Consider the following 26,850-nt stretch of genomic DNA (forward strand, 5'->3'; position numbering starts at 1 on the left):
CAGTTGTGCCCCTAATTTTCTAAATAAAAATACAAGTAAGCACCGAGCCACCAGCCCTAGTTCAAATCTGGGGAAGGGTCAGAAGGCCTGGCAGCATGAGGCATCTCTCCACTTCTCTTTTGAATCACAAAGTCCCCCATCATGGCGAAACGGCCATGCTGAGGAGGTCGTGATGTGCCCAGACTCGGCGTAATTAGTTTGGAGGACCTAATCCTCAATCTCTTCCACCGTTCATTTTCTCTCTAGTCAGGATTTTTTTTTATTAAAATCAAAGCAGAGGCTGTGTACATCCTGTTGCCATCTGTCACGGGCACCTTGGGCAAAGCGTTGACAAGAAGCAGGAAGAACAATTTGATCAGCAGCAAAAACCAGGCAAGCACTGGCCTCTTGCTTTTGGACAGATAAATTTCAGCATCTCACCCAGCATTTCCCCTACTAGGGACATTTTTACAAGGAGTTTAATTGATCCTGTTGGACTTGGCATAGGAATCAGTTATCTTTATAGTTACAGTCAGCCAATAGGAGAAGCTGGGCGAGTCTCAAATTGGAAGCAGCACAATGAAGCTAAGCAGAATCCTGGAGAATTATTGAATGGATTCAAGGTTTGGCTTTTTTACAATTTATTTATATATCTGCATCCATCCACACTGGACTCAGGTGGCTTGCACAGCGAAGCACAATCATGTGCAGTTACAAGCAAGGAAAGACAGAGCAGGAGAATGTGGGATCGCTGCCAGCTTCAGGGTCCCCATCTGTCACCATGGCAGGACCACCCGTTTCTCCTGCGGGTCCCATCAGCCAAAGTGAAGGGGGAAATGTGGTCAGCAGTTCAAATTGCTGCTAGTGAGGGCGGCGAGGGAGAGCCACTGGCCCTTTCTCAAAGAGATTCCCGATTCTTAGGTCTGAAGACGTCTCTCCCCTGATTCTTCCCAGAGGACGTGACATCCCTTCCCCGTGACCTGTGTGGGTGCCACGCAGTGAACCGCTTCCTCATGCATCTTCAGCAGCCTAGTGACATAGCCGTGGTCTCCATTCCCCCGGGGTGGGGACATTAAGGTCTGAAGAGGGTCTTGGGCCTGGTCAGCGGCTGATGCCTGCTGTTACCTGGAGTCCACAGTGGTCGCCCACACACCAGTTTTTCTCTCCTGCCTCCATCTTTGAGTCAAGGAAACACTGGGGTGTCCCCACCCCCTCTCAGAAACTCCAACCAGACCCATGAGCCTCTTGCTGTCATGGTCTCTGGGTTTAATCTGTCTCCAAGATTGACTCTGGCGGATTCTTCTCACTGCAGCGTGTTGAGCAAGTGAAGTTCAACTGCATCTGTATGTACTGTATGTAGTGTATGTTCGTGTGTATGTTCACACGTGTACATGTGAAGTTCCCAAAGCGCTCGTTCCTTCCATACCAAACTCTCACTCACAGGCACCCAGGCATGTTGCAGGCAGCTGTGGTCACAGGATGGCAAACCCGTGTGAGACAACAGAGGCAACTGACGGCTTCCAGGGGGCAGGGCTCCCCTCCAATCTTGTGTATCAGGTTGTGTGACCTCAGGGCTGTACCCAGGACCCCCGGGGGGGGGGGCAACGTGGGCTGTGAACCCTGAAGAGCTCCTACCTGAGGTGCCAGCTCAGCCTGCCTGCCCCATCCCAGCCTTGCCCCACCAAAGAGGCTCAGGCATCTTGAAGCAAGTGTGCCCGCTTCTCCCACTGTGACCCTAGAGCCTGCCTCCGACACAGGCTGCTTCTCACTTTGATCAAATGATTGGTGGAAGAAACCAGGGGGAAGAGGCGGCGTCCAGGCCACACTCACGTCCTGCTCTTGGGCACTGCTGTGTCAAGTTGATGGCAGGTGTCACCACGGCTGGCACCTTGCCCCAGCAGCACTGAGAGCCAGTCCCCCACCCCTAAACCAACCCCACCCTCAAAGGAAGCCTCTTCCAGAATCATGAAACAGAAGAAAACAGAACAGAACCTCAGCTTGGTGTAAGTAGCAGACCACATCAAGATGAGGACACGGATGTTCAGAGAGGTGAAGGTCAGCTACCTCAGCACAGAGTCAGGCTGGAAAACAAGTCTCCCCGACAGCTGTACTTCTTACCCTCGACTCTGCTGGCATCTGGGGTAAGATAGTTCTTTACTGGTGGGTCAGGGGCTCCTGAGTAGTGCAGGAGGTGGGCAGCATTCATATACATCAGCTGCCAGTGTACCCCTCCCCAGTCATGGTAACAGACACTGCTGGGTGTCCCCTGGGGGAAAGCACCCACCCCAGGTCTGGCCTCATGCGCCGACTCCCACCAGAGCAGAGACACCTCTGTTCTGTCACTTGACCACATCATACAACTGCTGGTAACCTCTGCCTGGGCTCAGCCTAGGTTCCCACTGTCCTCAGCACCCGTGAGGGTGTGGGACTCACCCTAAGAACAGGTGCATCCTGAAATGTTTTCCATAAGCACGGCTGTAATGGTTTTAAGATGATCGTCCTTGCTTAATAAAATCTTATTTTCCCCATTTGCATTCATTAGGAAGTTATGGCCACGATTATATTAACCATAATATACTAATAAATTCTTGCCTAAAGATGCAGCAAACACATCAAGAGAGATTCAAGCTTTCTCTTCAAATTTTAAAAATGCCACTCAAACCCTACAGTAAAAATGCATCTAGGGTGGGAGGGTCTCCTGCTCGCCTAGCACAGGAGCTGAGAGAGGGAGACGTGAAGCTTGGGCGGTGTCAAAGCTCAAGACTCCCAGGCCTCCTAGGGACCAGTCTTTGCAGGAACTGGAAAGAGGAACCCTTGGGAACCCCACATTAAAATGTTAAAAAGCTTAGCTTGGCAAGGGATGGATGTCCCTTGCCTCCAGCTTGCCCAGGCCTGGTGACTTTGTGGGACATCTTGATTCTACCAGAGTATGCCTCTTATCTGATGTCACAAAGCCCCCGACTGCCATCAGGCTGTGGGCTTGAGGGGGAAGACAAGGTCCATCTTCCCAGTCCAGCCATCTAAGGGGCCAGGCCTCTCCACTAGGCCTGGGCCAACCATAACACACAGCGTACCCCAGCGGAGACAGTGACTCATCTCCTCCCAGCCTGGCCTCTCTCCCTTAGGCTCAGAATTCAGACAGCTCCTGGCTGGACTCAGAGTGAGGACAGCAGACAGGCGACCCACTGGGGTAACTGAAAATCTCAGCTTTGGAGGTGGACCTTCTAGGAGCAGCTCTGGCTCCACCAAGTCCTAGATGGGTGGCTGGACAAACTTCTAAGAACCTCAGTCTCTTCCTCTGCAAGATGGGGGTAATGCTGGAACTCATGAGTTTCCTGCAAGGATTACATGAGATGATACCTAGGAAATGCTCAACCTGAGAGCTAGTACCTAGTAAACCCCAAAGGAACAGAGCTGTTATCCATAGGTTCCTGTTTTGAGATCATTGTAGTGATATGCAGTTGAAAGAAATGATCGAGAATGTATACTTTCTCCAGTTTCCTTGAAAACTGCCATACAGTACAGCCACCAGGAGACAATGAGGATCATAGCCCAGCAGGGCTCCTGGGGACCCCGGAGCAGGCAGGCCCTAGCCCGATCTTTGCTGTGCTGTTGTTTTTATTCTCTTCTAAAGTCGGAGGTGGCTGAACGTATCAGGTGGTTGGCCTGGAGGTGAGGGGCAGGGAAAGATCCCAGAGATGAGAACACACACTTCAGAAGCCTCTCCCTCCAAGTTTTGGGGAGATAACTCCCAGCCCTAGGAATTAAAGCACCTGGTAGAAGAAGCCAGGTGTGATGCAGATTGCCGCGTTTGCATAACAATGTTGCTAATTTCTCCACAAAGAACTGAAGTCAGTTCCCTGCCACTTAAAGACAGAAAGAGTACAGTCTTGACCTTCATCCTACAAATGGACCCCAACCGGGAGCATGGATAGAGGATGAAGTCTGTAGTCTGCTTGGCTCCTCCAGTGGTCCTGTGGTGTCCCCCAAGAATAAGCCGCAGTGCCTAGCCCTGCGACCGACACCATCTAGGCACTGCTGTCCTCCGGGGTCTATTTGCTCGCCCGTCCACCTCCCTTGCTAACTTCCACCCCCATGGCCACCTCACTCCAAAGTCAAGACGCTCCCTCCACTGGGCATGTCTCACTGCAGACCTCCACGGGCAGGTTTCCGGGACACTGCGGCTTGTTGAAACAGGCTCTGACCCTGCCTCTCGGCCGCTTCCTCTCCTGCCCTCTTCAGGCTCACCACACCCAGGGGTCTCCCTTCCTTCCTGGGACACAGCCGCCAAGGCCAAGCCCTGGCCCGTCTTCACGCCTTCATTCTCCACACTTGGGAGAGCCGCTGGCACCCATCAGGTGTTCTTTGACTAGTTATAAACCAATAAATGAAAAAGTAACGAAAGGGGAAAATGGTGTTTTGAATGCTCACTGGGTCAATGAAAAGAGTTTTTTGGTAATGACAATCTTAATATTTCTTCAGGTTTAAGGAAAATCTAACCTTAGACCCGAATCATTTCTTCTTAAATGGAGTGAGAATTCAAGTCCTGTCTCCCCAACACTGCATGGGTGTGGTCATGTGGCTCACAGGTTTGCTGCTAAAGGCCTTGGTGAGTTACCTCCGCATCGACTGTCCATTGTGACGTTCCTGTTGCAAACAAACTACTTCTTGGCTGGTTAGTGCCAGTGCGATCTTGGGGACATTGTTAACCAAACATTTGTAGAGAGAATATGAAGTTCAAATGTGATTGAATTCACAGGTGTGCACCTTGCATGCAAAAGGGCTCATCCATCTACCAAAACGGAAGGTAGACCTGCCTCTTGAACCCTTTCTCTGGATTATCTCTAGCACCCACTTCAAAGTTTCCAAACGCTCCTTACTCCAAAAATGAAAAATGTGTGACCTCTAATCCATCCCACCTTCAACACCACAGCCTTGGAAAAGACGTCACTTAGAGACACAGAGATGCTTGCTTGAAAAGATACCATCGGCTAGGATTCCACTGCGAATCTCCCTCGACTTCGGGACTTGCTCTCAGATGCCAGGTCTGGGTTTAGGCGATTTCCCGAGCAGAGCGTCCGTTTGCTTAACCTGTAAGTCAGATACAACGAGGACACTTCTCTTATGAGTTTGCTATGGGGAAAGATGAGACAAACCCATGCGGTTTAACAGTGCCTCACGTGGAGCCAGGCAATGTCTTTGGGTTTGGTGGTGCCGGTGGCGTGCTCTTGAAGGCTCAGTGGCCTGCTTTCTGAACAGGCAGGAAGCCCCGGCTCACAGTGCCCGCTCCTGCCTGTGGTGAGAGCATCAGGCCACCGCTGATGGGGCGCTTCAAACGCAGAACGTGGAGTTGGAAAGAGACAAAGGAGCAGGACGAGGGGCCTCACACAGCAGCCTAGGGTCAGAGGACAGCGTCCTCTTACCGGGGTCAGTGAGTGCCAAAAACAGGTTCTGTGGACACGTGACTCACTTCAGAATGAAGTATTGAGGAAGCTGACACCAAGGTCTGCCTGAGCTCCGGTGTTTTGGGAGCAGAGCTCGGGGCACGTTCCCAAGGCACCCTGGGGTTGGGGTGACTTGTCCTCCAACACTGTTCCCAAGAGTCTGCCCAGATGCCAGGACTTACAGCCCTGTCCTTGAACAGGAGGAATGGAACAGGGGGTGTAGGTTCGGATAATAGAAGACACAGGGGTTCCCTTGCTAACCAGGGGCAGAGCAGGAGCGCCGAGTTCTATGTTTGGGTACAGAAGTTATTAATATGCTGAAAAATACATTTAAATCATATTTCGAAGCCTGAGATCCAACCATGGTGAGTGTCGCCTGTGTAGAGAAACAATTCAATTTACATTTCAAATGAAAAACCTAATAAGTTAACAGACAACTGCCTGATTACAGGTTTATAAAGGCCATATCTAATAATTCCAAGTCTAAATGTATTTCTCAGGTCTCAGATTCCAGAGGAAGCCAGCTCGGCCTCAGCACATTTTTCTTAGTAACTCCAATCAAAATCTGAGACATGACTTAAATGAACAATTATCTGTCAGTGCTGCAGTGGGAGAGATAATTTATAAGTTTTAAAACTGCCTTTTCTGACTGTGGGTCTCCTCCGATGTTTGACCTTAACCTGAGCAAGACTGACACCACTTCCTGAAACAACTTCTCATAGTTGTCCCCTCTAAAGCCCAACCTTCTGAGACACCCTGTTAGGAGAGAGCAGGAGCACTCCTGGCCAAACAAGGGTGGACAACTAGGGGTCAGAGGTAAAGAAACCAGTTTAACTGTGGCCAAGTCAGGTTTTCCGAAGTTGTTTGGTTACAGAACATCTGGTTTTGTTCTGGCCAATCCAGCTGATGCAGCAAGCCTGAGACTGCTGGCCCCCGAGAGGGTTGCTTGCACACTTGGTCCTGGCTGGCATCCGGGGGGGTCTGCACATTCTCTGTTAGAGGGGCTCGCTGTGCCTGAACGTGCACACAGTGTGGGTGATGCCAACCTCTGGGCGTCGGGAGTTTTATGCGTGATCCATGTGACCAGCCCCAATGACAACCCTGGGCCCAAGTCTCTTGAGTGTCCCTGGCAGGGGACACGTCCATATGTTGTCACAGCTCACTGATGGCTGTCCTCTGATTTTTTTCCAAGTGGCTATGCTGGTGAGGGATTCAGAGGCTTGTGCCCAGGTGCCCTAGACCCTGCCCACGTGTTTTCCTCGTGCTGACCATTCGGCTCAGGACCATTTCACTGTGATAAATCTTAGCCACGGAGACAACTGTAGGCTGAGATCGTGAGTCCTTCTAGAAAGCCACCCACCTGAGGGTGGGTGTGTGGGCCTGACGCACACAGTGTGTGGTGTGACAGTGGCTTCTCGGAACCAGTGCTCCCAGGGACAGAGAGATGCTGCTGACTTACACTCATTTACCGAGCGCACATGTAAACGCTGAGCGCAGCCTCCGGCAGACGAGGTGGGACCTACCAGTGCTCGTGGTCAGAGCTGCCACTTCAGCCCGCTTCCCCTGAGAATGCGATTCCGGGAAGACAGGAGCCCTCTCGACTGCACCCTGTGGAGCTTGCTGTGTGCTGTGCACGCCACTTCACTACCAACCAGGAGCTGGAGGTTGGTTGAATGACTTCTAGTTTCCCCATTTACAAACGCTGTGCCAACATAGTAAAGCCCTTGTAACGCACGTGGCCTAAGCCCACCCGGAGCTCACAGATCCAAGACAAGCACCGCAGGTCAAGACCGCCACAGACAAAAGCACACACAGAAGCCAAGCAGCAGCAAACGAATGAGAGCAGAGACGTCGTTGATGACCCGGTGCACGAGTCCCTCAGTGTTTTCACCTGGACAAGTTGCCCCCGTTCCCCTGAGAAATGCGATGCGGCAGCGCGCCCTCCTGGGCCTCACACGGGTTTCCACTCCAGCCGTCCTCAGCTCTTTTCATTTCCTCCGATTTTTAAAAATTGAGGCAAGAATCTACAAATCATTTATGACTTGTACAAAATCTACAGTCCTTTTAAAGTGGCATTTACCACATTTATAGTGTTGAGCAAAACCGCCTCTGTCTAGTTTCAAAATAGTCCCCTCATCAAAAAGAGAAACCCCAATTCTACTGAGCAGTTTCTCCCTGTCCCTCCTCCCTCCTTCTCCTTCCACTCGTTCACTGTATTTCTGGGGATTCCCCTGCCCCAGCTATTTCATAACTAGTCACTCAACATGGAGCCTTTTACATCTGGCTTCTTTCAGTTGGAGTGTCTTGAAGGTGTGTGCATGCAGTAGCACATATCTCTATTCTTTTTTTGTGACTGTATGATATTCCATTGTACGGGCGTACCGCAATTATTTCTTCATTCGTCGGTTGACTCGCTCCTTCCTTGACAGTGAAATAGCAGACAGCAACGGAAACCTCATTTCACCCCATCAATTTTATTGATTTGTTTCTAATTAACTAATGCTAGAATCTTTCTCTGACTTCATTTTTCTGGAAAGACTAACCACACAGTACCTCAGGAAGGCAAAAGAGCCCTCACTAGGCATCTCCATGCCAAACACTCTGGTTCCATTAATTCAACTTTTCCTCAAATATTATCCAAAGTGTGATTTCTTTAACAATAGCAGTTCTCAGACTTTTTTTTTTTTTAATTGGGGGATATGTTGACTTAACCAAGTTACTTCACCGCAGGTCTTTACTTTGTCAAATGCACATTGTGAATGTTAAAGAACCAGTCACAGTTTTCAGTGTATCCAGTGTTTCCAAGGAAGCAGAGAAGTCACATGTGCATACACATGAACCTGGGTGGGTCCCTGTGTGTTGGAGGGCATCTTTTAATTCTTAGGTTTTCATAAATAGTCCCTTTTCAAGTCACATGATCAGGGAAGGAGAGTGTGTCCACACGCTCCAGAGAAGGGCATGCTCCAGCCAAGCACGAGGAAGCACATTTGGAACCACCAGTTAAACATCATAAACGCATGTAAGTGCATATTATTTCTGCATTAATCATAAAATCTACATGAAGTGTCACGAGTTTGAATTGCAGTTGAATGGTAACAACTCACAACAACACAACGGCCATTTAAATACCTTCGTCCTTCGGCACTTCACGGAGCCCAAGGTGGAGGGTCTCAAAGGCAGTGAGTCATTAAAAAAAAAAAAGAATCTTTAAGAAATGCACATTACAGCAGATCTCCTCAGTATATGCATTAGCACTTGAAATAGAATCCGCTTAAGTGTGCCATAGAGTTGGAAATTGTGTTTCTGAATAATATCTACATAATTTTCAATAAAAAACAAACTTGCAGTAAATTATCTAGATCTTAAGGTACCAAAGACAAATGGCCTTTGCTGGAATTAGCTTCCCTCAGGAGGAAGGAAATGGAATTTGTCTTCTGCAATGAAAAAAAAAATTTAAAAAGCACAACACAGAATGAAAAATGGGCAATGGTGAGTTCTGCGAACCGCGTCACGGGACTCAGCATCAGGGCAGGGACCCTGGCCAGGCGCACCTGCCTGCCAAGGTGCCAGCTGAAAGGGTGCCACCCGCAAGACAACTTTGCTTCATGGCTTCAGGGTTCCTGAGGGTTTCTCAGCCACACAACGGTGGCAGCCACACCGTTGTCGCCGGGGGCTAGACCACCCTTCGGGGCCGGCTGTCCCGGGCGTGGGATGTGTGTAGATGTTCCTGGCCTCCACCCTGAGGCAGAGCACCCTAAGGCCCTAAGGTACCGAATGTCTCTGGATATGGCCGCCCATCCGCAGCCAGCATCTAGCCGTGGAGAATCATGGCTCACGGTGAGCAGCCCCGGCCTGGTGTGTGACGGGGCCAGTGTGTGAGCCTGGGCTCGGGAGGGAAGGAGGCACATTTGTTACTTGATTCTTTAACTACCAACCATGTGACCTCCTTCCTGAGACTTCCTGAAGCCTCGCTTTCTCCATGAAAAATGGACAAAAACAGCCTCTACCTTTATGGTTCTTCGGAACATAAGCACCTGAGATGGGGGCAGGTTGCAAAGATGTTTACATTCTCAGATTCCTCCCACTTAGGCCAGTGTCCCCAGTACAGCGGGGACCTTAACCCTGAAGCTTTGTCAGGAAAGGCACTTCGTGGGTGGGTGGGGCTTCACGGCCCAGAGCACGAATCTGTTTGGAGCTGCCTGGTCTAGCAGCCCCTGCCCCTGCAGTGGACAAATGGCCCTGGACAGGTCACTTTGGGGGGGCCACCTTGAGCTAAGAGGTGGCTGCAGAGCTTGGAGCTGGACACTCCTCCGGAAACATACCTGGGAACCATGGCTCAGCTGTTCCCTGACACCCACTTGTCTGAAGAAAATGACCCTCACAAAGCCCCTAGCTGACGTTCAGGAAAAGGCCCGGCTGCTCCTGGTCTGCAGAGAGCACTGGAGCAACCAGCTGTGCCCCCAGGACAGGAGCCGGGCTGACCTGGTGTCAGTGAGGGCCTTCTCCCTCCACCCGCCCCTGTGTCACGCCTGCATTCCCGCATGTCATGACCTGACCCCACCTCCCCACTCCATTGAATTAATTTTTCCTGGGGAGAGGGGCGTGAGGGTGGGCTGGGTGGAGACAGGGGCTACTCAGTGGGACCACAGGTACAGAGTCTCCAGAGGCTTCTCTTCCAGGAGACGGCCTTCCCCATTTCCCATGTTCTCCCTGACCCAACTCAGCGTAGAGGGCTGGGTGAGGCCAGAGCCCAGGGAAGACGAAGGCACCTGGGGGGATGTCCATTCTGATGGACCCACACTGCAGACCCACACCACAGGTCCCCTCCCTCTGCCTCAGGGTCTGGACCTCCTGCGGGGGACAAAGAGGATGCACCCCCACTGTGTGCTCCCAAGAAACACCCCGTTCCCCTAGTTCTATGCCCACTGGGATGGCTTCCCAGACGTCTGGCCCATCTGGGACTAGGGTGTCAGGAGACGAAGCTCGAGGAGAAAACGGGCCATGCTGCGGCACTGCCCCCACGCCACCCAGCCGCCCCAGGAACTGTGAGGTGCAGGGGTGCTGCCTGCACCCCATCCCGGGGCAACACCACTGTAAGGCAGGACTCCTTGCTGATGGCCAGAGCCTCCAAGTGCAGGGCCCCGACACTGAACGGGAACCTGGTGACCTCAGCAGAGCTCAGGATCGGGCTTGTATTCGGGATTCATTGTGACAGGCCCCGGGCCAGTTTTCTGAGCCTTTCAAACCCTCTGGCCAAGTGCTGTTCCCAAGAACTATTTGTCAATCAAAGGAGAACAAGGTCAACTTCAAAAGAGCACAGGGCTCTCCTCCGAGCATCCTCCTGGCAACACCCCCCAACCTGCCTCACCCGCACCCCCAGGCTAAGCCGTCATCCTGGGAGGCTGCTTTCCCCCAGTCCAGCTCCACAGCCTCTGTTCTTACACAGTGTACAGGCCCAGCTCTGCCCGTTGGCAGGAACACACACCCCTGAGCTGCAGAGCATCAGCCAGGGTTCTGGTGAGCAGGCCATCTTTCCAACATAGGCCCAGATGCTTACGGGAGCCCGTGATGCCAACATCTGCATCTTCAGAAAAAAGAAGAATAACATGGAAATGATCTTTTGGTACCTAGTGCTTCACTGTGAGCAATGATAAGCCCTCCTCATAATAAAGATCTAAAAACAGATACTAATCAGACGAATCAACAGCCAACAGCTCTGGCCAGCGGCCTGCAAGAAGTAATTCCGAGATGGCCCACCGATAAACCCCTGCAGCAGAAAGCACTGGAAGTTTGGAGTTTTAAAAGACTATTTTCTTGGCCTGGAGACTGAGCCAGACTAAGCGTGGAGGACCTGCAACACATAAAACACTCCGCCCTCCACACACAGGTCTAGAAATGAAGAATGGCTTTCGGAAGCAGAGCTCAGGGGAAGGCAGGATTTTTCCTTTATTTGCTTTTCCCCCCAGTGCCTGGTAGGTAGTGGGTTCTCAACAAATGAGTGCGATTTTGAATTAATTCCTATTTCATGGTAATTTGGATGTTATTGTTGACTTGTTCAAATAAATCTTATCTTCCTGAAATGCAAATTGGCTGTCACTCCCTTACTGAAAACCTCTGAGGCCAAGGCTTCTCTACCTAAGCTCCTTACCCTGCCCTGCAAGGCTGCGTGACCACGCCACCTCCAATTTCTGCACTGTCCACCCGGGGGACGTACTGTCTTGGGAGGGACTTGGATTAGCCCATTTACCTCCCAGGCTCCTGAGTGAAAATGGTCTTTATCTGATACTTGTCACTGTGGGTCCAGAGACCCAGAAACAGGACTCAGCGCCTCCCGCTCCTCGGCGTGGTTAGCGGGACTGTCCGCGTCTAATCCACATCTGGCCAGGCCAGTCTGCAGCCTGCAGTCCTCCAGCAGCTGACCTGTGCAGCCTCCCTCCCTGTCTCCCCCCGCCCTCCTGTGCTCCCACTGCCCACACGGCCTGCCCATCCCGGAGAGGCGTGACTCTCTTCTGTCCCATCTCAGAACCCTCTTCCTGCCCCGTCCCCCTCCTTCTCACCTGGCTCTCTGTTCTTGAGCCCTTGCTTTGACCTCATGTCCTTCTGAGTCTGTTCCTGCTCCCTGTCCCTTGTCATGGGGTGGAATTGATTTGTTACAAGGCCGGACGATAGACTTGACAAGGACAGGGATCATGTCCCTTGTGGTTCCCACAGATGGACACAGACTTCTCAAACCCTTGAGCCAATTGAGTATCTGAGCAAACACACCAAGAAATATTTCCAGACCTGCAAAGTGGCCAGCCCGACGCAGGTCCAAACAGGACTCGGTTGACACGTGGGACTGCCCGGCAGGGCAGGACGCTGAGCAGCACCCTGACCCACGGGCCGGCTCACAGCCTCCCCAGCTGTGACACCAGATAGTACCTGATGACCCCGTGGACAGAATCGACTCTGGTTGGGAAACCCTGATGTCATGGGTCCCTCAGGCGACTCTCCATCAGGCTTCCGTAATGTCACCTCCCATCAAGGCCTTCCTGGACCAAGCGGCCCCTCCCCTCAGCACTCCTGTCTTTCTGTTTATTCTCAGCACATTTTGCCCCCACCCTGCCCCCGGTGCTGAGTACTCACTAGTACCCAGTCACCGAGGGTCCATGAGGCCAGACGCAGGCTGCAGGTGGGTGGCTGCTCTCTCCTGGCACCTAGGAAAGGCGTGGCCCACGTGGGTCTGTGACGAGTCTGTTGAGCTGAGTTCTTGCCTGAAGGGGCCGTGGGCACGTGCTGCCCTGGCACGTGGGCTCCCTTGGGGTTCCCAGCCCCATTGCTGGCCCCTGCCGCTTGTTTTCCTGGCCTTCTCCGCACCGGGGCAGGAGGCCCAGCTGGACAAGGCCGCTCCTTCACGCCTTGAGCGATTGCTCGCGGCTTCTCCCCACTTCAACCCCAGTGTGTGGAGCATCTGCTGCAGCCAGGTCCAAGCTCTGGGCAGCCAGCTCATGTGAGGAGGGCAAGCCAGAGGGCAGTGGGCCACACTGGGTTGTCCCTGAGCCCAGGACTCCCAGCTTCTGACCTGCTGGGGGAACTCAGTCCCCTCCACCTCCCGAGGGACCCAGGCTGGCTTCACAGGGGCCCTGATCAATGGCTGCCTCCACGCTGCCTGCCAACTACCCACTACAGCTTTCTCCTCCCTCTCCTGAGCCACCTGGCAGGAGCCTCACCGCGGGCGGTGGTCGGCCGCTGTGTTGGAGGTGCTCCTGGGGGGTCTCTTCCCAGCTGCATCAACCTTTGTCCTGGCCTTATAGCCACTTTTGCACGGGCCCGATTCTTCCACAGTCTTTCTAAATTACTTTAATGGGCTCCACCTTAGTCTCAGAGTCTCTCACCAACAATTTCAATCACGTGCGGCCTCCAAGCCATGGGCCTCTGACCCACAGAAGCTGGAGGAATCAGCCTCTGTCTATTTTACCTCTGAGCCCACAGCCCAACGAACCCCTCCTTCCCCTCCTCTGCTCATCTTAGCAAATTAAAAATGAAATCTGTTAGGGTTGGCAGAGGGCTTGCCTTGCATGCACAAGGCCCTGGGTTCAATCCCCAGCACCACCACACACACACACAAATAAATAAATAAAAATGAAATTTCTTTATGCATGTTGGTGAAAGCCGAGGTGGTGGTGATGGGGTCTGGCATGGATGTCCTTCCGCATGTGTGGGGTCCCGGCTCAGAGGGGCTGTCACCAAGCTCATCCGGGAGGGGTAATGAAAGAGCAGGAGGTTTTGCGAGGGCTGGCCTCAGAGCAGTCGGCCACTTCACCTGCTCTCGCCGCGCCCCGAGGCTCTCCAGTTCTGAGTAATGCTTCAGTACCTTCAGAGAAAATGCCACCAAGTCATTTGAAGAGGTAGCAGTGATGAAGCCGACTAGGCTTCGTCACCTAAGTCAACAAGGAGAATCTGGCCTTGGGCTGGTTCCATGAAGTCCTGCTGAGGCTGCCAGGTGCTGGGACACAAGCCCAGGGAGGGGAGGGGAGAGCAAGTGGAAGGGCGTGGGTTCCCTCGCCTGCCAGGAGTCAAGTTGAGCCTCTTTGGAGGAGTCTGTGCTAATGAAGTTGAGAAAAATGTGTTTCCCCAGCCCTGAGTGAGGACGCGGCTTTGCTTAGTGGACCAAATAGATAATCAGGCAGGAGCAACTCTGCAGCCTAATCCAGGCGCCGGGCTGCCAAGGCAAGCGCCGTTCCACCTCTTCATGCCTCAGTTTCACCAGCTGCACCTGGCAGATAAGGCCAGGGTGCAAAATGAAGTGCTCGGAAACGTGGAAAGCCGAACCTGAAAGCTGACGGAGATGCTCCGAGGAGCTGGGGGGAGAGGCTGCCGCCAAACCCTGAATTACTTATTTTCTAAAGCCATCAGAAGACAACTATTCATTTGTTTATCAAATCCTGTTTCTCTGCATTCCTATTTCTTTTAAAAGAGACATTAGAAAGTGGTTAGCTTCAGGTAGCCGTTGATTGAGGGGAAACAGGATGATTTTTCTACTATTATGTTAGAAACTCCTACGTTAGCTCATCATTTGATGTTCTCAACACACCGACGTGGTGGGTGTCATTGCTAGTTATCTAGTTATGATTAAACTGCGGCGTGGACGGGTAATATTGACTTGGTGTTTCTCTCTCTTGGCTTCACCTTGGAGTTGCCTGGAGAGGCTGGGTAGCATACCGGTGCCTTTCACACCCAAGATGTTCTGAACTGAGGTTGGAGATGCAGCTTAGGCTGGTAGCTTGGTTTTGTTTTGGTGGTTCTAGGGATCGACCCTAGGTTCTCCTGCATGCTAGGTGAGTGCTCTCTCCAGGAGAGTCCAACATGGAGGAAAGCCTGAGAACCACAAATGCCTCATTGAAGACCATGGGTGTTAAGGGCAGAAGGGCTGGCTCTGTGAGCCCAGGCCAGTGTCCCCCATGAGGAGTTAGTGGCATCAGCTTAGATCTTCTGGAGACACCTGCTTCTCTGGTTTCAGGCTGGTTTCTAAGAAATCAGCAAAGACTCAGCATGGCTGCCTTTAACAGCCCTCCCAAGTCAGGTGGCCCCAGAGAGGAGCCTGGTCAAATTTGCCTGGCTCCCTGGAGTCATCAATGGAACAAGCAGAAGGCAGTTCTGAGGAGCCTGGGCTGGGCAGAGGGCTCCCCAGGGCAAGGCATGGCAGCGGAGACGTGTGCATGGCTACAGTGCCGGCAGGACAGTAAGGATGTTGGCTCAAAGGTCACCTTCATGGAGGTGAATTAATAAATCCAATGGCTGTACCGATGTCAATGTGAGAATATTTAGACCAGTGGCTCTCAGGGCATCTTGGAAAGACCCAGAGGGTGTGTCAAATCCCAGAGGACAGGACCCTCCCCCAGGGCTTCTGATCCAGCCCATGGCTGGGCTTGGTATGCTGCCAGTTGGGGCCATGCCTTGGAGGCTGCTCCATTGACCCACCCTCTTCTACACGCCCGCTCTGTCACTTGCCTGACTGCCACCTGGACACCTAGTGCTGCCACTCTGCTGTGCCCACAGGGAGCTTCAATTGTCAACGGACATGTGACAGCATGGCTCCTAGCTCCAGCTCCAAGTGACAGGCTGAGCCTCACGCTGAGTCCCTACCCGCTGGCTCTCACACCCTTGGGAGATGGTACCCTGATCCCATTTGCACCCTAAGGAAGGGACAACAGACCTAGACCTGCATAACCTGCCGAAGGTGAGTGGGTATCGGGCAGAAACATGAGTGCTGACCTTCTCCCTTCACTCACCTACCAAATGGCAATTTCCTGTGGCTCAGCCCATAGCAGAGTCAAAACTTTGAACCCAGTAGGGCCACCACCAAAGCTGGGGCTCCAACCCAAGCTCCTTGTCTCCTGTGACTCAGAGCTCTTTCTAAGGCCACCAGAGTATGACTGGCAGGATCATAATGACAGCAGAAGGTAAGATCACAGGTGTGAAAGCCCACCCTCCCAAGTGTGGCCTGGGTCTCCTTGGGAACAGGAGTACCAGGAATCTGTGCGAAGCCACCGCTGGCAGCTAGCTTCCAGCCCAGCCCCTGGCCAGCTGACTGTCCTGTACCTGAGAGCCTGAAGCTAGAGGCCTGTGTGGGATCCAGGTGTTTCTGCAGGGACAAAGCAGGTGGTGTGGCCGTGGCAGAGAGAGACGTGAAGCAGCAGCTGTGCCTTGCAGACTGGGGTCCACAGGGTGCATGAGGGCACAGAGTCACTTGGCTCTCCTGGCAGCCAAGCAGAGTGGCTGCGTCCAATCCTGAGTATCATTGGTGTAAAAGTGGCAGGACAGGGTGGCAGCAATGCCACCATGAAAAGAGCCCTGCTCACACAGGGGAATTCCATTCCCTCCCCACATGGAGACGACTGGAGCGCTCTGGAGGCTCTTCTGACTGACAGGACTATGTGGCTCTAAACCACCAGCGACCGCCAGGCCAGCCCCATGACAAAGAACCCCGCAACCCAAGATGTCCATAGCACCCAAGTTGAGAGACCTTGCACTGGGATGGTACCTTAGTGACTGTAGGGCCACCTTCTCCAGCCTCGAGCCAGGTCACGTGGCCCTTAGGCAGTTCAGCTGGTACCTGTACTCTTAATAAACCCCTTTATTTGTAGATTAGTTGGAGGGGATTTTGTGGATCACCACCAAGAACCTCCTCTGAGAAAACGGCCTCAGGGGTGACCAGAACACTGAAAGCTGGCCCCTGCTACCCAGGGCTGGGGCACCTCCAGTACGAGTCTGGGGGAGTACAGTCCCATAAACAAGTCCATCGACCAAACGCCCCCTGGCCTGGGTAAATGTGCGTCCCGTGGGCACTGACGTCACGCTCTGCCTGTGCCCACGGGAGCGGACGCGGCCATCCTGCTGCACTGAGAGGCCAAGGACAGGCCTTGCAGCTGCCTTTCTGTGGTTGAGCGTGTTGACAGCACCAAACTCCTCCTCAGGGAAGGTAAAGGAGATCACCACTTAGGTACTTAGCACAGACCTTGGCACATGGCAACGGTCAAGAAGGTTGACACCAGCATTGGTAGTGACAATGATAATACGTCTTGGGAACACTTTTGGTCCTCAATCAGCCAATTGGTAATAGCAAGACGAGAGGGCATTTTCAGAGGTCTGTGTGGGTCAGGGCCCTGGGGAGTTCTCTGGCATGAAATAGGTGCTCAGTAAATGTCCTCTTCTCCCACCCGACTCTGACATCCGCGGTTATCTGTGCATCTCTACCATGGACGCCAGATCAGGGAGACAGCCTCCTGCTGGGGGCACCTGGCCACCACTGCCATCTGTCCTGTTTCCTGTTTGGCCTCATACCCCCGGTGGAGACCACCTCGAGCTATCCATCTGGCCCCACCTGCCTGACAGTCTGTCGCCCACTCCTGTCATCCCCTGTTGACAAATCTGTAGCCGGCAGATTACACTCATGGTATGAGGGAGTCATTACCACCTGCTAATATTTTTATAGAATTTCATAAACTTGGTCATTCATGAATCATTTACAGTGCTTTATTCCAATGACGAGTTCACAAATCACTCAAACGCTGGCAAAATGCATAATAATGAGTAATATTTCAGGAAGCTTTGCATTAATACGTCAGCTCTGGATCCTGCAAGAGCTAAATTACCTTGCCAGGTGTCACTGTGGGTCAGAAGCATGGGAAGCCCTCTGGGGGCTGGGGTAGGGGCTGGCAGGGTGGCAGAGGGTCGTGGAACAAGATGGTGTTTGAGAAGCAATAGGTCATCCAGCCCGTCAGACCGTTCCCAGCCCCAACAAGTGACAGTCCTAGGAAAGGGGGCTTGCTGCTGGGGTCAAAGCCTGGCTGGGGTGGAGGCAGGAAGAAGCGCTCCTTCGTGGTTGAGAATGCAGGGCTTCCGAGCTGGGGAGAGGGCCATGGATCCCAAATCCAATACACACCAGCTGTGAGCCCTTGAAAAGTTGTGTAATGGTTTTGTGCTTATCTGTAAAATGGTGTTAACTCCTACTTCTGAAGTCTCTTGTGTGAAAGAGATTAAATAAGAGAACGTACGCGCAGAGTTTGGCATGCCGTCTGCCATGCGGCGCTCAGTAAACAGTAGCTTCGATGACGATCCACAATCAGGGCCAAGAATAAATGTACCCCAGATGACGCCTCGTCACGCAGATCCCCGCGGCTTCCGTCACCAAGATGCTCTCCTGCTGGATGTGGGAAATGTCAACACGTTGACATGTCCTTATGCGTGAGTAGCATTTAAAACTCTAAAAACCAACAACATTGGCGCCACCGTCACGTCTCTCCGCGGGTCCTCGTTCTCCACCGTGGAAGCTTGCAGAAGAGGAGCTAAAGGGTGGGGATCCAGAGGCTCAGGGCTCTGCTCCACCTTGATCACCCTCACGTGGTGGCCCTGGCTGCACCAGGAAGACAGAGAGTTCCGTCTAAGTAGGAGATTGGAACATGGGGTTGGCACATTCCCATGCCAAAGCGGGTCCACAGAGAGCAGCTGTCACTAAGCCCAGAGACAGAAGAGCCATGCGCAGCAGTTAGGAGACCTTCCTCAGCGAGGACATGACTCAGCGAGGACAGGTCTAGAGGGAAGGGGTGAGGCCGGGAGGAGGGGGCGTGCGACACTGCACCCTCCTGAGGGTGGATGGTGGCCCCGGGGCCACCTGAGTGAGACACTGCCTTCCCACTGAGTTTCAGTGGGACACGGCCCTGTGCCAGGGTAAGCCAAGCCACACCACCCTGGGGCACGACTTCCTGGCATGCCACGCGTCACAAAGGTGAGAGACTAAGATCAGTGGACTTTGAATCAAGCTTGGGCACTGGAAGGAGAGATCCAGGAAGCCAGGACCGGCTCTCATCAGCTCTGGAGGTCACTCTTTGAGCTCTTTTCCCTGCCATTGTGACTGTCCCCAGATGTCTGCCATCTCAGGGGATTTCTTCCCATCCCTGCAGATCGAGGTCAGTGCCGTCTATGAATGTTCACTGAGGCCCTGGCAGATGGTGGCCCAGAGTCTGTCTCTGAACTTGGGAGGACGCCCAGCAGGGTGACTTTTCTGGACCCCCTCCCGGAGTGCACAGACCTCAGACAAGTCATTGATCCACGAGGCATCCGAACGGTCAAGCACCCCCCACCAGGGTCCCCCAAGAGCACCAGGTCTCACACCTGAGCACCGACGGCACTATGTGCCCTCTCTGGTTTTACCAGTCCTGGCCCCAGGGCTTGGAATGCTCCAGGTGACCTCCTGTTCCATATCCTTTGTCCTGTGTCTCCAATCCCCCAGGGAGCTCCTGAGCACAGATTCGTACCAAATCCCCCTCTGATACTGAAGGAGGGGCGGCAAAGGCTAGAATATTTGTCTAACATCAGAATGAAAAATCATGTCTGTGGCAGACGTCAACCTTCTCAGGGTTGGACTTAGGAAACTGATGTTAGAAATTTGAAGAACTTAACTGGAAAATTCAGAAATATTCAGGAGAATAATTACCAAGAGTAGCTTTGATTTATTGAGATTTATTGAGTACCTGCTAAGTGTTGGGCATTGTGCCAAATGTTTGCAAAATAACTTCACTTCATCTTTTACTGTCCTTAGAGGTGTGGATTCTATCTGTCCTTCAAGGACAAGTCACATGATCATAGAGAGTAAGTGGGTTGCCTGAGATCACTCAGGTCAGGAAAGGCAGTGCTGACTTGGATGGCCTTTGCCTGGCCCAGGAGGTCACAACCACTGTGCCATGCACACTGAAGTACGCCGTGCCTTTCCTCAGTTCCTTGCACCTGAAACCTCAGGGGAATTCCCAAGGCAGGCATGGAAAGAGAAGGGTGCATTTATCCATAATCGGCTGCTGGCGGATACCAACAGCTGCCAGTGATTTCTAGTTCCTGGCGAGGCCAGAGAGAGCTGGGAATGTCTAAGGGAATCAATGTTCTATTTCTACAGCAACCAGAGACCCCACTGGGCCTCCGTTGAGGACTTGTGCCTCATCTTTGGTGCCCCCCAACAGGTGGTGCCCCTGCAGATGCTCAGAAAGCCCTTCAGCCAGGCTTTGGAGAGGGAAGCCTGGGAGGTGCCTCCTCCTCCACTGAGGATCTGGGCTGCGCTGCTCAGCAGGGACCTGCTGCCTGGCAGGGCTTCCCTGTGCACCACCCCAGCCCCTTACATCTGTCCAGCACCTTACGTCTCCAGCACCTCAAACCACCTTCCACTCACTCAGAACCCACTGCAAACCAGTGGGGCAGGTAAGAAAACCAAAGAGGAATCCAGCACACCCAGCCCAACCATGAGCACTCTGGTTTCTCTTTCACAGTGGATGTTGGAGCGAGTGCTCTGTTTCCGTGGGGCACCTTGGGTCTCCCCACATAGCTGACACTCCTTCCAGAGGATTCTACATGGCAGCAGAACACTGCCTTGGCACAGAGCCACAATCTGACCACACTCCTATTGCTGAGCACCAAGTAATTTTTTGACTTTAAGGACCATGTCTTGCTGTAGGATCATTGGACAAAAATCTTACAGCATTCTCTCAGTGTCCTTAGCATAGAATTCTAAGGATGCACCTGTCTTGTCCGAGGGTTTACACCTGCCCTCGAGTGTCTCTCTTGGTCTCCAGGACCCAGAGTCTGGTCGGCTCTGGGGGTTCTACTGACAAGATAGGGACCCTCCCTGTTACCCACTCTGGAGCCACATCCATCCAGCGCTTACAGAGACACCCTGAAGCGACACAATCTTGGGTTTGGTGAGGCGCAGCAATGATCACTCAGCAGAAAGAAAACCCTTCGGAAGCCATGTCCGTGCGCACAGGGTGTGTGGCGAGAGTACTCACTTGGTAAGTAGCCATCACTTCTCTGTCCAAGGTCCGTGTCACGGAGACGCTGCCCGTGTTCTCATTGATTCTGAAAATTCCTTTAGGCTCTTGATCCACTCCCTTTCCAGTGAGCCGGAACCTGGACCCTTCAGGTCTGTCACTATCGACTACCTGGTCAGAGAAACAGAGTGACATTTAAGACTATCTGGAAGATACAGAGACAATACATTGCCAACAACACTTGGGGACCAGTCTTCTCTCTCAGGTGCCAACACAAAGGTGCCTGATGGACTGGGATTTGCCTACAGCAGCATTGCCCAAAATAGCCTTGCAAAACTACCTTTCATGCTAACACTCGGATCTCTGCAGCTTGTGGGGGGTGGGGAGTGTACCAGGTGGAGGAGATAGTGATGGATTGAGGAGAGCAAGAACAGCAGGAAGTTCAAAGTTGGACATTCATACTATTTTTAACTTCAGGAGATGGAATTTTTCTCCTCTGCAAGCAAAACTAAACAGGTAATGGAAACCATTTGCTCACAATCCTACACTGGGGGGCCTTGATCAGGGCCTGAGTCTTTACGTGCATCTAGTCATCGACAGCACCATGTCCCGGTCACAGCACACACCCCCCCCCCCACGTAAGCAGGTAAGAGGCTCAGAGTGAGGGAGCTCTTCAGATCTGTTTTTTTTTTTTTAAATCTTGAAACAATGCTGGGGAAGGTGTTCCCCCCACCCGCCCCCGGTTATTCCTACTTAGTGGGTAAAAACTGAGGCACAGAGACATTTAGTAAGTTGGCTGAGGTCACAGCTACCAAAGAGATGAAGCTGGGATCCAGAGCCACATCTTCTGTGTCTCTGCCATGTGACACTGTCATTTCTGAATTTACTTGAAGGAAATTCTCCCCAGATTGTTGACCTGGATTTGACATTTGAAGAGTAAATTCAGAAGGTAAAGGTGGAAGGTTTGGGGTGTAGCTCAGCAGCAGATCACCTGCCTACCACGTGCTGGGTCCTGAACAGTGTCCCCAGCTCCATAAACACACAAAAAAAAGTAAAGGGAAAAGAAGGTCGTACCAGGCAGAAGGGACCACAAGGACAAATGGTGAGTCGTCAGCAGGGTTTGAGTAGAGGTGAGGCCAAGGGAAGCCAGAGACCACGTTATGGGGATCTCTTTGTGATATTGGGAGTTGGGCAATTAAATAAAGGACTATTATTTGTATAAATTGGCTCTAGAGTTTAGACCCAGGTTATCTCTATATTTAATCTCACTTTATCACAAGAATTTATAAATGTTGATTTGATCATAAGGAAATAACCTGTAGGTCACAAACACAACAGTTGGTGACATGGGGCTAAAATAAAGCTGACTTGAAACCAACTGCCACTACTTTACACATGTACGGTCACCCTCTGAAACAGTCAACCAGGCCTGGAGAGTGCCAATTCTGCAACCTTCAGAATCAGTGGCTGCCTCCAAGCCTGCACCTGCAATTCTGTTGCCTGACACCAGGTGGCAGTGGTGCCTAAGGCAGCATGAACTTGATGGTTTACCTAGCTGGAAGGCTGAGTTCCAAAGGACAAGACAATTTTTTTTTTGTTGTTGTTGTTTTGTTTTGTGTTTTTTTCCTGGTTTAAAATGTTCTTTATTGAAATACACTGAAGGTTTTAATTAAACGCCAATTACCTCTGCTTGCATTTTTAAGATTAATGGAAAATACGATCATTAAAAATAAGGCATGTGATACCTTGTGGCGAAAAGCATTTTTAATCACCACTTGCCTTGATTTAATCCACCTGACATCTTCTCCTGACCTACTTCCCCTGCTGGGGGGCTCCAGGAGGTCCAGAGCCACAGCTTACGGGGATCACTACTAGATGCCAACTCCTGGCCAAGAGCCCGGCGCACGGCGGGGCAGACACCAACCGGTGCTGCTTATTGGGGAGTGCTACTGCTCAGACAGAGGCGTCCCAGTGCTAGCTGTGCCAGTGACCACCATGGACCTTCATGCCCCTGAGGCTCTCCTCATCTGTAAGATGGGAGTAACAGGCTAATGGCCCCGGGATCCCAGGGTTTAAAGAGATAGTGGAAGGTACACAGGAGGGGCCCAGTGAATGAGAGCCAACAATTGCAAGGCTAATTGTGATAATCACAACAAAATGCATGATGTTGTTCAGTGGTTCAGTTGGACACCTCCAGGCATAAAAAGCATCTAGCTCTCATAAAAAAAGGAATCCCTCTCTACGGGAACAGATTTCCTTTCTAAAAACAAAACTCTCAAACCTCTCTGGTTCAAGAAGAGAGAAGAGAGCTGGGACAGCTGGGCACAGTCCATTCTGCCATGCCCCAGCATGGACTTCCCCCTGCATGGACTCAAACCCCGCCTCCTTCTCCACGCACACCTGAGACAGGCCCTGCCCACCTACAGGACAGTCTAATGGAAAAGGACATGGCGTCCTGCAGTAGCTGGGGAGTGACCACATTCCCAGGAAGGGACGGACTTCTGGCCCCACTGCCTGCCACAGGCCCACAGGTGAGGACGCGCAGGGAGAGGCCTCGGTGGTCTTTGCTCTTTCTTGGCCCTTCCCTGCTCAGGAGGGGTGGGGAGCACAGCACCCTGACTTTCTGGAAGTCGTGAAGCAGCATGGGCCCTGGGGGCAGACATTACCCCCTCCTGTTCTCTACCTGCTGCTCAGTACCCACAGCTCAATTTTAGACTTGGAAATTCTCCTGAGCAATTTTTTCCATTGCTGCCAAGGTCAGGTCAGGATCATTTCCTCCTTCTGCCTCAGAGAGCTGGAGCCACTTGACCTCATGGAAGCAGGTCTCAGAGAGGGGACCCTGTTCAATTAGCACTTGCTTTTGGATCAAAACAACCTATCCCCAGGGAGGGTGCCAGGCACTGACTCCAGGCCTCTGCTCACAGCCTCCCTCTGAGCTCCTAAGAGCCTGCCTTTTAGAAAATATGTTGGCCCTGGCTGCATTTTAAAGGAGCAATCGCAGCCAGGGATGCTGTCCCCAGAGTGTGACCACCCACACAGGTAGGGCAGGATTCCTTCTCTCCAGCACAACTGGCTATGCCAGCCAGCACAGCGTCACCTGGGAATAGGTTGGAATGCAAATTCCCAGGCCCCCTGCATCAGAAACTCAGAGAGCAGAGACTGGAAATTAGCGCTTGCACAAGCCCCTCTTATGATCCTGACACTCCCCTTCCCAGCTGAGGACCACTGCTATAGCCGACTGTGTCCCCGCTGGTGCATGTTCTTGGTGAAGCTAGGTTTCTCCACTGTTCTTTGGAGATTTCTGCTGAAAATACATTGGGTTTGTTGCCACCTTCTTTCTGGGCCAGTTTTAAACACAGCAGTAGCTGGGTGCAGTGATGCACACCTGTAATCTTAGCGACTTGGGAGGCTGAGGCAAAAGAAGTTCACAAGTTCAAAGCCAGCCTTAACACTCAGTGAGGCCCTAAGCAACTTACAGAGACCCTGTTTCAAAATGATAAATAAAAAGGTTTGGGGAGGTGGCTCAATAGCTAGGTAGGTGGTCCTGGGTTCAATCCCTCCCATTACCTCCAAACAGAGCAGTAACAAGAACTTCAAAATCTGGTTCCTAAGACCTCAGCAAAACAGAGATGCTGCTTTCCCCAAGGTACAGCACCAGCGTCTCGACATGTATGAAAGGCCCTGGTCCCTCAGGACTTCAGAGGGACCCAGGCACAGACTCACTCCTGCCTCCCTGAGCTGGGGGAGAAGAGCTGTGCAATAGCTACCAGCCCCAGCCTGGCCACCCTGGTCCCAGGCCAATCAAGTGTGGCTGCAGACAACCTTCAGGGTACCACACTTGGCTCCTGAAGCTGGCCTGGTGCTGTCCCCACTCCTCTGCAGCAGCTGAGCCTGCCCATCAACAGCTGCTGCTGTCTGCTGAGAGGGAGGGTGAGCAGTCGGCACTCCTCTGGCCAGAGCAGCCCTGTCCGCAGCAGCCGTGCACACCCTGCTGCAGGCAGCCTCCCCGGGAGCCGGCTTTCCTGTTACCCTTCCTAACGAGACACGGCTTCTTAGAGTGGGAGTCTTTCTTTCCTTGTCCTCTGAGTTGAAATGGAGAAGGGAGTTAATGGTGAGAAAGAACGTGAACCCAGGGGCCAGGGGACGCCTACTGCATCCCTGGCACTTGGGCTCCCTGGCCAGCGACACGGAGGCTGGGAAGGTGTGAGGCCTGGGGTGGGTCCTGGCCGCCAGGCTGGGTCTGAGGGTCCTTCCTGTTGCACACACCTTCATGGGGTAACTCTCTGGGCAGAGCCAATGTCCCCTTTGGTTTCCCTGCTAATTCCTGGTCCCACCTCCATTCTTTCTTGCAAAGAACTAATGATATTAATTAAGAAAATATGTTGGCCCTGGCTGCATTTTAAAGGAGCAATCACAGCCAGGGATTATTTTGTTATGAGAAGTGATCTAGGGGAACTTTACCACTGAACTGTATTCCTAGTCCTTTTTGCTTTAAAATAAAAAATTGAGACAGGATCTCCCTAAGATAGTGAGGCTGGCCTCAAACTTGCCATCCTGCCTCAGCCTCCCAAGTCACTGGGATTACTTACAAGTGTGCGCCACTGCGCCCTGCTCATTGGACATGTTTTTAAGGCCTTGTTCCATGAGTTTACGTCTGCATGTCTACACTCAGAACATGTGGCAGTTTTGAGTGTTTAAATAAACAGGATCATTATCTGAGAATGATTTGAAGTTTTTCTACTGACGGTACTTTTCAGAGGTGGGTGATTTTAGACTCACAGAAACGTAGAGAGGGTAGAGCTCCCACGGGCCTTTCCCCGGGTTTCCCCTGATGTGAACACCTTCCATAACCACAGGACCTTGGCCACCACTGAGACGGCAGCGCTGATGCTCCCTACTAATTGTGCTACAGATTTGTGTACTCAGATGCCACCAGTTCTTCTACAACCACCCTGTTCTGATCCAAGACCCAGCACCTGCCATGGCCGTTAGTGAAGTGTGGTTTCAATGGCGCATCTTGGGGCTGCTCGGGGGTCCCAGCTCTCCCTTAGTCGTGCTGACACCGGTCCCCGATCTCAGTCTGGAAATTACACCACTATGTTAAACAGCGGTGTCATCTGGGTATCCTTGTTGCTCTAGCCCTGCCCCCGCGCCCGCCATGGTCAGCGCCTTCGCTCAGGTTTCTAGAGGGCTTTTCCTGTTTGTTCTCAAGGCCCAGAACAGTGGTGGTACACAACTGGTATCTAATAAGTAGCTCCACCATGTGTAAGTGAGTGTTGGGGTCTCTGGATTGGCCTCAAGGTCTGAGTCCCTTTGCCATCTCCTTTCCTAATCACAACAAGAGCGGCCATCCTGAAATGCAAGCCCGAGTCTGACCAGGGCTGCCTGTGGCTCCCCACTGCCTTCACAGGTAAACTCCCAGAGGCACCCCCCCCCGCTCGATGGGCCTCTGCCTGCCTGGCCACCGGGAGCTACAGACTTCCTGACCTTTGCCCACTTTCTCTGGTCCGTTCTGCTGAACTCTGGTTCCCCTCCTTGTCTGCTGGGGTCCCCTCCTCATCTCCCTGGACTCAGGCTGGGGATTACCCACACCACAGCTTCTCTTGTCCCCTGCCCTGTTCCATGGACACCTACCCTGGCCCTCCTCTGGGCCCTAGCCTCCTCACTGCCTGGTCTGTGAAGCACAGAGAACAGATTGCTCTTGGCTGGTGGTGGTGGTCACTGCCCCTGGGCTATTGATTTCTTATTCTTTTTCACTTTCCCTGGGTTTGGAACACAGAAGACACTTGATTAACGCTTTAAGTGAAGAAGCACAACTTTATTTGCATGTTTTTATATGACCGTAAAATGCTTCATAAACTCACAAACTAAAAATAAAAATAAGGTACGTGCTGTTTTTGAAAATGAAATCAATGTTTGTGTGCAACACCAGCACTTTTTCTCTCATTGTGATGCTTCAGAGTGAGCTTCCCAGCATCTGGAGGTGCCTAAGAGTCAAAAAGGGACGCTTACTATCATTATAGTCTGGGAAAGGGACCCTTCAAGTAGAGACCCCCTTTCAAAGTAAACTAGAAAATAATTGAAGCCCTCCCTCCCAAAAAAAATTACCAAAGAGAATAAAACACATGTGAATT

General features: G+C 52.2%; 1 protein-coding gene across 2 annotated transcripts in view; it reads right to left on the reverse strand.

Moving 5' to 3' along the window:
* Cdh13 (cadherin 13) overlaps positions 1 to 26,850 on the reverse strand; it is a 1,261,125-nt gene that overhangs the window by 372,098 nt on the left and 862,177 nt on the right. For both annotated transcript variants that reach the window (XM_048792348.1, XM_048792349.1), the window contains one exon: positions 20,735 to 20,887. In XM_048792348.1, the coding sequence (XP_048648305.1) occupies positions 20,735 to 20,887 (153 nt within the window). The remainder of the gene's footprint in view (positions 1 to 20,734; positions 20,888 to 26,850) is intronic.

The sequence above is a fragment of the Marmota marmota genome, unplaced genomic scaffold (assembly GCF_001458135.2).
Source record: "Marmota marmota marmota unplaced genomic scaffold, marMar, whole genome shotgun sequence".
Classification (NCBI taxonomy): Eukaryota; Metazoa; Chordata; class Mammalia; order Rodentia; family Sciuridae; genus Marmota; species Marmota marmota.